The 11,488-nt window shown below is 38.4% G+C and overlaps 1 protein-coding gene across 2 annotated transcripts; it reads right to left on the bottom strand.

Annotated features, from left to right (window-relative positions):
* Positions 1-423: 423 nt before the first annotated feature.
* LOC308399479 (NXPE family member 3-like) lies at positions 424-11,022 on the bottom strand. Of its 2 annotated transcripts, XM_080886772.1 has the most exons (7): positions 10,754-11,021; positions 8,751-8,904; positions 6,000-6,425; positions 3,595-3,887; positions 3,302-3,372; positions 2,165-2,371; positions 424-2,081 (listed from the first exon to the last, which is right to left on the bottom strand). In XM_080886772.1, the coding sequence occupies exons 2-7, from the start codon at positions 8,868-8,870 to the stop codon at positions 1,528-1,530; spliced, it is 1,671 nt and encodes a 556-aa protein (XP_080742898.1). In that variant the 5' UTR covers positions 8,871-8,904; positions 10,754-11,021; the 3' UTR covers positions 424-1,527. The 2 variants fall into 2 exon arrangements, with proteins under 2 accessions (XP_080742898.1, XP_080742899.1); XM_080886773.1 differs by lacking the exon at positions 2,165-2,371 and having other exon boundaries at positions 10,754-11,022.
* Between the last annotated feature and the right edge of the window lie 466 nt (positions 11,023-11,488).

Genomic DNA, 11,488 nt, shown 5'->3' with positions numbered 1-11,488 from the left:
CTTTGGCAAATCTCTTAAACTTCTCCAGATTTGACCATCTTCTGGCATGGTTCTTGGTCTTCACCCCTGAGAATGGGATTCAAGTCAGGGCTATGTGCAGACCAGAATGCCAACGTATATTTTTGGAGATTGTCGTGTTGAAAGAGAACACGAGAACCCAAGTTTTGCTGCTGACTACTTTCAAAATCTTCTCATATCTTTTTTTCATATTTACTTTGGGGACGGTATTCTTTGGGTTGTGGATGGATTCATTCTTCAAACATGAGCAGTATCTCTTTACCCAAATAGACCTAGTTTAGTCTCATCTGACCACAGGTCATGCTTTTGGTATAAATAATTTTTCTCCAAATTGTCCTTAGCATAATTCAGTCAGTGCACCTGGATTAATGTATGTGGGTAGCGTTCTGAACAACCTGCAGGCATTCCAAGGATGCTTTATTAAAACCAGTAAACAATGAATTTACAGTAATCCAGATGTGATAAAATAAAGGCATAAATAACAAATATCAATCCAAAGCCTGACACAGTAGAACTCAACCTGGTGATCCAAGTAACAGAAATAAGAACGAACCAGAGATTTAAAGTAAGCATTGACAGTGAAGACAGAGTCAAACGTTACACCAAGGTTCCTGATAGAAGATTTAGCAAATGTGGCAAGAGAACCTAAGTTGTCATTAACTTAATCTGTCACGGGCAAAGACAAGGACTTCCTTTTTCTTTTCATTCAGCTGGAGAACATTTTTCTTGTTTTTGTCCTTTCATGAATCCAGAAAATACATTCACGTGTCTTGTGATATTTTCAGTAAACACTTAACTCTAGAGGTAATACCTGAGAAGTCAGTCAGATTAATGCTCCCAACAGTACTCTAGAAATAGATGCAAATTCACTGGCAGTGTTGTGTAAAATCTGACGTCATTTTACAGGGTTTGCATATTTTATAAAGTAATGTTTAGCATTATTAAATTAACAATCAGTGACTATTTCGAGATGTTATATCCCATCTTATGTCCCTTCTTAGTAGCATTAATTTCGGTATTTTTATGTCCACCTGAATATATATCTATGGCAAACATTTGAATTATTTCTAACTTTGCTCAATGTTACCCCTTTTTACGTTTTTATTTTGCCTTTTTGTGTTATTTGATTTGCTGCAGAAAACACAATAAGAGTTGCACTGAAAAGATGACTGTGGCGAAACACATTTTCTTTGGAAGCAAGGCAGCATAGTGAAGCTTACTTCTTTTGTGGTAATGAGTAAACTACTCAATAAGTGACTTTGAATTACAACCTACTGTCAATAAAACATTCATAGTGTGTCATAGATTGGTTCATTGGAATGAGCCTGTATGAGGCAATATTCCCTTATGTAAATCCTGCTTGTGTGTCAGATAAGGAGTTCCAGTATTTCCTGGATTGTTGCATGAGAATCCAAAGGCTCAGTTTAATTATTCATTACTATTTATCTCTGTTATAAATAAGCAAGGAATAAATGTGTGTGTGCATGGGCTGCTGAAAAACAATCACATCTAGCCACCTTTTTTAGGGCATATGTAGGACAAGAGAACATTAATCATGTTTTCAATAATTGGAGGCTGTGGGTGGAGTTCATGTGGCAGGCTGTGGGCCACGACCATCTCCCAAGCATCCACCAGATGGACATTCAGTCCTTTGAACATGGCCCTGAGCACCTTGTCACGCTGCAGCGAGTACCAGTCGCTGTTAGTGATTGTCTCATAGAGCGTCAGATTTTTTGGGTTTGCAGTCCGAATGACAACCAGTGTATCTGGAGCCCTGGACAGCAGCCGCACCACCGCCCTGCGGATGCTCTGCAAACGCCGGATGTAGACCTCAACGGGGAAAGTGCTGAAGTGCGACCAAATGCCAAGAACTACGACGGTATCGCTGCCTCCAGTCAAGCTGTCTAATTCGTTGGCAATATAGCGCAACTCGCTGATTGGGACTTTGGAAAACCTGATAGGAGGACCATGGCAGCGGTATGTCACCAAGATGTTGTTCACATAGTCTAGAGCCATATAAGGTCCAATTTTTTTCTGGCTATGCAGGTTAAACTCCTTAAGATCTGAAAATAATACAGAGAGAATGATTTAAGTTTCACTGTGAAAAAAATCAAATTGTTGCCAGAGAGGTTTGTGGAGCAGCTACCTGGTAGTGTTGCGTTAAAGTATTCAAACCACTGCCTGACGGTGGAGTCTCCGTATATATGAACCACCTTTCCTTTCAGACACTGAGTGATAGCTGAGGAAGTGTTGAAGTGAGGAACTCTGTGGCCACGTAATGCTCGCCACACACCGTGGAAATAATACCCAGAGGGTCTAGACTTCACAGTGCGCCTACTCACCATGGACCAACCTGAGAAGACGTTAAAAAATAAATAATAGTATATTTTTAACCAGCTGATAAGTCTAATCTTACTGTGGCAATCATGCGTAAGTTAAGCAAATTCCAGAGAAAAAAAGCCACTCTACCATCATACTACAGATGCAAGACTTCACACCACTATATTAGTTTTGGAACAGTTTAACCCTGTGGCCATCTACATGAAATCATGGCAGCTTTGAACATATCATAATCTGTCTTGATTGTAAACCTTACAACTCACCACATATGTGGATGTTGAAAACTTGCCTCAAACTGAAGATTAAAGAGAGAGGGTGCACTTCATTCAGCATTTTATCTGCTAAGTGCAGCTTGTGTTGTGATCAAAACATTTTGGAAACTAGTCAGAAAAACCAAAAACCTTATCTCTTGCTCATGGTTCATTTATGACACTCTTCTGTTGCAGCTACTTTTAAATTGCATCTGGAAGGTCCTGTTATAATCACTTACATTTACTTATGGACCTTAAATTTGTGCAGAGAGCACATCCAGTGGGAGATCAACTGGAACTGTAGTCACTGTTTGACATTTACAGGTTTGTGCAGGTGAATTCCTGAAGGACAGCTGTACTGTAACATTTTGGGAAGTCTGAGTATATCCACTGGAAACTGAACATGTAGTATGTATCAGCACACAACTGTGGGCCCACACACAGTGCAAAGAAAATTGTGAGATCAAGACAAGTTGTGTTTTGACACAGTTACGAAGACCCAGCACTGCAAGGGCACAGAACATGGCTTCCAGGGAGTGATCCATGTGTAGCAGTCAAGCTTCTGAAGGAGCACTGAAAAAAACTTCTTAGGGATTATCTCTCCACATGAACACTAACATCGCATCCAAAAACTTTTAGCTTACTCCATACTACTAAAAAGAATGTAAAAAATTGGAAAACTTGTAATTTACCTTTAGTTTTTGGCAAAACAGTGACACAGGAAGGTCCTGAAGCTGGAATGGAGACTTTCATGTTGACATCACTGAGGCAAAGCACACGCAACAAAATGATTTAGATTGCAGAGAACAAAACAAAAATACCCTTTTTTTTGCCCATTTACCATTAACACAAGTACAGACGAAGTTTTCTTCATATCCGAGCGTAAATAATTAGCTTTTTGGAAGAAAAGCCTCAAAACTCACTTTTTGCCTCGACTTTAGAAATTCCCCATTTAGGTCACACAGATAATGTGGCATATACACACCTTTGAAAAAGGGTCTCTGTGGTCATGAGGTTTTTTTTAAGCCTTCCTTTGGAGTGATTGATCCTGGTATCACAACTCAGATTCTTTGGCTTGTAGCAGAACCACGGCTCGCCTGTACTGAGGTCAGTGTAGTTGCACACAGGCTGCTGGGTTGGACGCAAACATACGTTACAGACAGTAGTTTCATTGATGTAGCCTGAGCGGAAGAAGCTCTTGAAGTAAATCCTGTCAGGGTGTTTTCTGGTCAGACTGCGCAGCACTGTGATTGCCTCACTGGGGTGAACCAGTGTTACCTGGGAGGACAAAGAATGACATTCCTATTTGTGTATTTCCCTGTGGATTGGCATACAGCACAGCTAAACTTCCCTTAGATCATGATGACGTCATAATGATCATGCCTCGGCATACTGCTTATGACAAGAACAAATGGTTGAAGTTAAATATGCAAACCACACTTTTAGACATCATGTATATCGATGTATAGTGGTCATCTTATCAGTATTAATATGGTTTTAGTTGCTTTAGAAATCAACAAGCAAAAGAAGTACTCCAAGAGTGCAAACCGCTACCACACCAGTGCACTCTCTGAGTATTTATCTGTAAGGGAACAGAAATACATTTTATATATATACATTTTTTTTCTTTGTTCATTTTAAACATACTTTTAGAAGTTTGAAGATTTGACTATTTTCTAAGAAATAGAAGTTCAATTTGGATTTGATGGCAGCATCTCAAAAAAAATTGGGATAATGGAAAGAAAAGTGGAAAAGTGAGCTCTACTAAAACACAGTTGGATTTGGCAGTAATTAGATTAATGGGCAACATGGTAGTAACATATTTGGGTATAAAGAACATTTCAGAGAGGCCCAGTTTCTTTGAATAAAAGAAAATATGCAAAAATTACAAATTGTGGAACAATTTCAGAACAATGCTCCAAAATGTAGGATTGAAAACACTTAGCATATTTCGGCACCTACAATATATAATATCATCAAGCATCTTGGAGAAATCTCTGTAAGCATGGGATAAGGGGAAAAAATATTAGATAGCTATGACCTTCAGGCTTACAGACAGCATGCATAATTCTGTCATGGAAATCACTGTGTGACCCCAGGAACACTCCCAGAAATCACTCTGTGAACACAGTTCACCATGCAATTCACAAGTGCAGGTTAAAGATCTATCCTGAAAAGAAGACGCAACATGTGAACATGATAAAGAAACACCACTATCATCTCTGGGCTAAGGTCATTTGGATTAAGACAAAGTGGAAAAAACTGTTCTGTGGTCATATGAATTGAAATTCTAATAAAGAGGAAAGGAAACATGTTAGTAGCACTCCGTTCAAAAGCCTGCTTCTCTGATGTCAGGCGCACCACATTAATGCTATTGGAACTGGCAGCTTGCACATGTGGAAAAGCATCATCAGTGCTTGGTGGGAGGATCCGTTCTTCTACAGGTTTTACAGGAATATATGCTCCCATCTAGATGATGGCATTTTCATGGGAAGACTTTCATGTTTCAGAAAGAGAATGCAAAAGCAAACAGTGCATCTTTTGCAACACCATGGCTTCATAGTAGAAGAGTCACATACTGCTTAATTGGGCTACCTACAGTACAGACTTTGACCAACATTAGGAAAATAAAATGAGGCCTGTTAAGCCACTAGAATCCTATATCAAGTGAGGATGATACAAAATTTGGTTTCCTTAGTTGTTAAAAGAAGAAGAGATGCCACACAGTGGTAAACACGACCCAGTTCTAACTTTTTCAACATGTATTGCTACCATTAAATTCAAAATGACATTTTTTCTCCTTACAGCAGGACATTTTCTCAGTTTAAACTTGTTATATTGTTCTATTATGAAGAAAATCTTGATTTATGATATTTGCAAATCACTTCGTCCATACTTTTTTGGAAGTGAGGTTGTATGATGTATCACATAATATTGATGCTTAAAGTTGGTTGCAGTAAGAGTCATGCACAAAAATGTGGTCTCGGCTTTAGAGTGTGGCTTTTTGACTGGGTGCAGTTGAAGTTTTAACAAAGTTTAAAGTTAAACGTGACAAGTGCCAAATTAGAGCTAACTTCCATGTCCTTTTAGGACCTGAAACCTTTTTTTTCAGTGTTTATAGCTTGGCTTTCAGATTTAGTTCATTTTATGTCAAGTGTGAATTGTGTCTGATTGGTTAGATTCTGTTACCATTTCTGTGTTTTACTTTGAAAGTTGTCTCCTGTGTCTGAATTTTACTTCCCTATCCTTATTTTAATCGTTTGCACCTGTGTCTTGTTTAGTCCACTATCTTGAAATGAGAATCCTACCTTTGTCTGAAGATCATATTGTATTAAAAAGGAAGGTTGACTGAAAGACCATGATCACATTGAAATTCAGTTTTAGCATCACCTCAACCTCTGCGTTTCCTTCCCAGGGTAAATAGAACACAGCAGAATAGGAGCCATTGAGATGATCCACCACTTGCCCTACCACACCTGCACCAAGAGTCGGGTTATGGAGCCGGGCAAGTAAAACGTCTCCCCCAAATTTCTTTGGAAGCCCCTGGAAGTCGTACATTTTGATCAGAATCTCCAGGTTATCATCTTTGTGCCACTCTCCGTCTTCCCTCCCTGAGAGAATGGTGAAGCTGCTGTGTGAGGGATCACTGGTCTTGCTCAGGTAATGAGGAAATGGTAAAGGTGGAGTTTCAGGCCAAGCGATGGACTTTAATAGGAGGTGTTCTTCACGAGTCTCCTTAAGGGACAGTGGTTGGAATTTGCAGAAGTCATAATGTCTGTCGGCATATGAGCTATGGATGGTAGATTTCACAGTATTCTGAAAATGGGAAACAGAGAGAGAGCACAGCAGACACAAAAATCCATCAAATAAATGGCCAGCAGTTAACAAATTACAATAAAACGTTTCTCTTGAAATTGTATTTCCTACTTTCATGTCTTATTTGTGCCAATACAAATGTCTAATGATCCACATCTGCTTGATCTTCAATCTTCAGTAAAATTAATAAACTATTCAGTGAAGATGTCAAATACAAATGAGTGCACTAAACCCGAGCTTGTTCCAATATCTGAGTTACTTCAGGTTTGTCTGGGTTAACATTAACATTAAACTGACAGAAAGAGATGATTTACCATGAACATGCACTTTATCACAATGTTGGCTCTATTTAGGACAATGAGGCAACAAAGCCAGCCATCTTTCCAGACATCCATCCTACAGAACAGTTCCAAGGGCGTAATTTGTGGTCCACGGTCAATTCAATTGAATTTTATTTATACAGCACAAAATCAATACAAAAGTCGCTATACAAACAAAGTGCTTTATATTGTAAGATCGATCCTACAATAATACATATAGAGAAAAACCCAACAATCGTATGACCCCTTATGAGCAAGCACTTTGGCGACAGTGGGAAGGAAAAACTCCCTTTTAACAGGAAGAAACCTCCGGCAGAAGCAGGGTCAGGGAGGGGCGGCTATCTGCCGCGACCGGTTGGGGAGAGAGAAGGAAGACAGAGATTAATAACAAGTATGAGTCAATGCAGAGAGGTCTATTAACACATAGTAAGTCATGTTGCTTGCCCGTGACTCATGGTTTAATTTTCTTTTGACCTGGACTTTTACAGTAAAGATTAAAAATATACTGCAAGAGAAAGAAATTATGACAAAACTTTCAAATTACATGGATGGATACTTCATCTATTTTTTTTAAACTAATGAGTACCTTCTGAGTAGTTAAAAAAAAAGATGGTCGTACTAGATAGATTTTTGTTGTTTTTCAACAAAAAAACAAAAAAAACAATGATGTTTGCACATTTTAACTGCACAATATTTTTGATGCAGCCCATATTATGGAGCATGTTAACCTTCTCTTCTTACATTGTGAATACAAATCATTATTCAGAGAGTGGGTTGTAACTGCTCTTCATTGATTGTGCTTACAAGTAAAGAGAGTTGGAAGCTATCTGGTGAGTGAGCTTCAGCGTGTCTCCTCAATCATAAGGGGGCAAACCTAAAAAAAGGTTTATGGAGTTACCTTGTCCTGGTAAAAGGGACAAAACAAATAAAACTTGAAGATTCTGTATATTGTTTCTCATTCTTTTGCTCAGTTAGTGTAGGTATTTAGTTTTACCAATGGGTAAATAGGAAATAAGACTTCCCCTCCTTACAGTGTAATTGCAAATGACTATGGAGTAACTTCTAGACCTTTCCTATCATATACGACAAAATACACATAATGGAAAAGAATTTGTATTTGACAATGAGAACAGCACAGTCGATTGTAATAGATTTGAAAACTTTTAGTAGTATACTGTGGATTTTAAACATTTTTACTGAAGCAATATTTAAAAGAATTATTTGTGAAATATACTCCTATTTTGTTACTTTTTTCAAAGTTTATAGTTAAGTTGTCAGATTAGAAATTGTATTTTTTGTGTAAGAAGCCATTATGTTGCTATTTAAGGTGCCCAAGGCCATTTTGTACAAACATTTTTTACATGTGTTTCCACTCACAGTGACTGTGGGACTTCTGGAGAGGTGTATAATGTATGGAATGTGGGGGTATAATCACCAATCACTTTTTAAATTGGTTTAGATTTATTTGTTACATGCTAGGTGAAAGAATTACTCTCGTATCAGGACTGGTGGAAATAAGATAAATACACCTGTTTACAATGCTTCTTGGTTAGCACAGGTAGACATTTATTTGCCACATAGAGTTCACAGATCAATCCTTCACCATCATGTCTGCTGGTTATATTTACAACATTCCAGTTAAATACAGAAACCATTGGCAAGAAAACTACACTGCTAATTTTGAAATGTAAAAAAACAAAACAAAAACAATGCCTGTCATTAAATGAAACTATTCTAAAAACACAGTTCTTGAACCTTATCTCACTGCCTAAAATGATTTAAGTCCCAAATAAATGAATAAAGAGACATGCAATTAGTGGGGTTAGGTTAACTGGTGATTCTAAATTGTCCATAGGTGTGAATGTGAGTGTGAATAGTTGTCTGTCTCTATGTGCACGGTGCACCCTGCCTCCTCCCCAAAGACAGCTGGGACAGCCCTCATGACCCTGAATTGGACAAGCGTAAGAGAAAAGATGTATAAATGAATGAAAAAACAATTCCTCACCTCCAGGATGTCCATGAAATCTATCACGAAGCTTAAGGCAAACACGACCAAGAATAGGAAGATGCAGCCATACCTTGGAAGGCATGTGCAGACCTTTCTTTTATAAACTTGGAATTTCATGATCGATGAACAGTACTCATCTTTCCCAGCTCACCTGGTACAGGTAAAAATTAAAGAAAAAAAAAAGGGTTGGTAACTATTTATTCAAAAAGAAAAGAAAAGAAAAGAAAAGAAAAGTTCTCATAAAACTTCTCATAAAACTTCTCTGGAATCATAGAAGATGATGAACATCTGCCAGCTAATAAACATGGAGTGATTTTTCATCAAAATATTTGAACGTTATAATGATTGCGGCCCAGCCTGTAAAATATAAATGAGCTTTCAACATTACTCATAGGTGTAAGCAGATATTTATTTATTTTGGCTGTTTATGATTATTTGGTACTTTAACCCTTCAGTACAACAGCAGCACGTTTTCCCTGCATTTAAAACAATATAAAACTAAAACAAGGAAAATGGTTCCTGTATAAACTACTGTGCATTTCCATATTCATCTAGGTTTTCACACACACGCACGCACACTTATGACAGCTGTAGTTGAATTTCACAACTTTGGGATAAATAAACATAAATGACATATGGTCTTATCCTAACAAATATGACCTCGTCATGTTTGTTTTTGCGGATAACTGACTCTAGTTATTGTAGGGGAGACCGGGGATAGTTGTAACGTGGGTCAGTTGTAACACTTCCAATTTCTCCAATCAGGGCTAAGTTTCAAATGATGTGATTAATCCTGTGCATGCCCAACTCAGTTCTGCTATCACATGTGAAAAATCAGCACATTTTGTCAAACACAAACAATTTAACACGAAAAAAAGTAATTTGTATGCCAAAAAGTAAGTTTTTCTACTTTATTTCAATTTCTAATAGCATTATCTGCTTTGCAGTTAAACTCATCAAACTTAAATTATGTTATTTGTATGTCTATGGGGATATATTCTGTGTAGGTCTTTAGAGCTAATGTTTTAGCCGTTGGCTGTAATGTTAGCTAGTTCATGGCTATAGGAGTCTGGGTCAGTTGTAACAGCAACAGTCTGGGTTAATGCAGATGTTACAACTTACCACACTATTACTTTAACTTATATTAAACAAGTTGGGGCAATGACATCAGCAGAGAGAGGTTCACTGGTCACCTTTGTATATGCGGTTAATGCCATTGGGAACAAAATTCCTCCACTGTTTGTGTTCCCACACATACACATTCCCACACTGTGTCAGAGATGGACCAGTAGGAAGTACTGGTAGTGGAAATAAATCAGGATGGGTGCAAGAAACAGATTTCCTCATCTTTCTGAAGCACTCTGCAAACCACACCAAGGTAAGCCATGATAAAAAGTAATGGAATTGCGATGCTGGTGAACAACTAAATTTTTTCAGCTTCATTGTTATGTTCAAAATTGGTGCAAGAGTTGTAGGTTATAATGCCCACTGAGCCAATGAGGCCAAACGCAAGGAAGACCAACCAAAATTAATGAAATATTCAGTTGCAGAAAACAGAAAATTCCATAATTTGTCTTTTTTGGGGGGTTGGAATATGTTCAAAAGCTAGATTTCTGCATTCTGTCACACACACACAGCTACATAAATGGCTCTAAGTGCATTCATGTGTTGAATAAACAAAGATTACATGTTAATGTTTTGTTAGTACCCTTATTTCATTGTGTTACATTTCACCCCGGGATATGTTACAACTAACCCAGACTATGGGGTTAATTGTAACATTTCACTCTTTGTGTTTGAGGCCATACCATGCAATGGGTAATTGTGCTGCAGAGAAAATAGCTGCACTATTTAATAGCCGAGACATGTAAATACTTTGCATTACATTTTGAATCCACTACCTTAAAAGAGCTCCAATTTACAGACAGAAATGTCAAAAATGTTACAACTATCCCCGGTCTCCCCTACTTAAGTCTTTCTTAGCACAAAGCGTGACTCACAGGTTTGACGTGCTGCAGGACCTGATCTGTGCCGTTCTGGACCATTGAGCCTGCTGATTTCCTGGAGCTGGGAAAACGACACGTCGTACTGGGACCAAACTCAGACTTCGTCCGTCTTAACTGTTACTGATAGCTTTACATTGTATTTGTGTGTTAATATTTTAAATCCGACAGGTCGTGATTTCTTAATTCTTTCTCCACAGCACCGCTCACTATCGTTATTTCCTGTTTATGTGTGACGTCATGCGGCGCCACTTTCCACGCAGGAGGATAGAAAAACATGGACAGGAGTACTTCAGCATTGACTTGGATTTTGTTCTTACTTGGCCAGTAGTGTCAGTCAGTGTGTTTCTCTCTATACCCCTTTGCTTTTACTGAGTATTTTTTTTACTCTGTGGGATGGAGGATGAGAACGGCACAATAACTGGAAGAGGGGAGACTCTCCACAACCACGTTGGGTTCCTCATCAAGCACTCCTGCCCCCCCACACATTTTTACCTCTGAACATGTTCTCCTCCTACAAGGCCTTTCACCACCTGATTATTGTCGTGGCTGTACAAGAGAACATTTGCTCACTCTTTGTCACTCCTTATTTCTGGGAATTGCGTCCAAAGGCTGGCTCCAAAACCCCTCTAGATTATGGATGTCAAAAAGAAGAATATCCCCACACCTGGATCCTTCATCGGAAACTCTATGTGGAGTGCAACACTACAGGCCAACTTCAAGCCCATACGA

Source organism: Rhamphochromis sp. 'chilingali', assembly GCF_963969265.1.
Source record: "Rhamphochromis sp. 'chilingali' genome assembly, chromosome: 7".
Taxonomy (NCBI): domain Eukaryota; kingdom Metazoa; phylum Chordata; class Actinopteri; order Cichliformes; family Cichlidae; genus Rhamphochromis; species Rhamphochromis sp. 'chilingali'.
The sequence above is the reverse complement of the archived record's forward strand: the minus strand, read 5'-3'. Positions and strand labels throughout refer to the sequence as shown.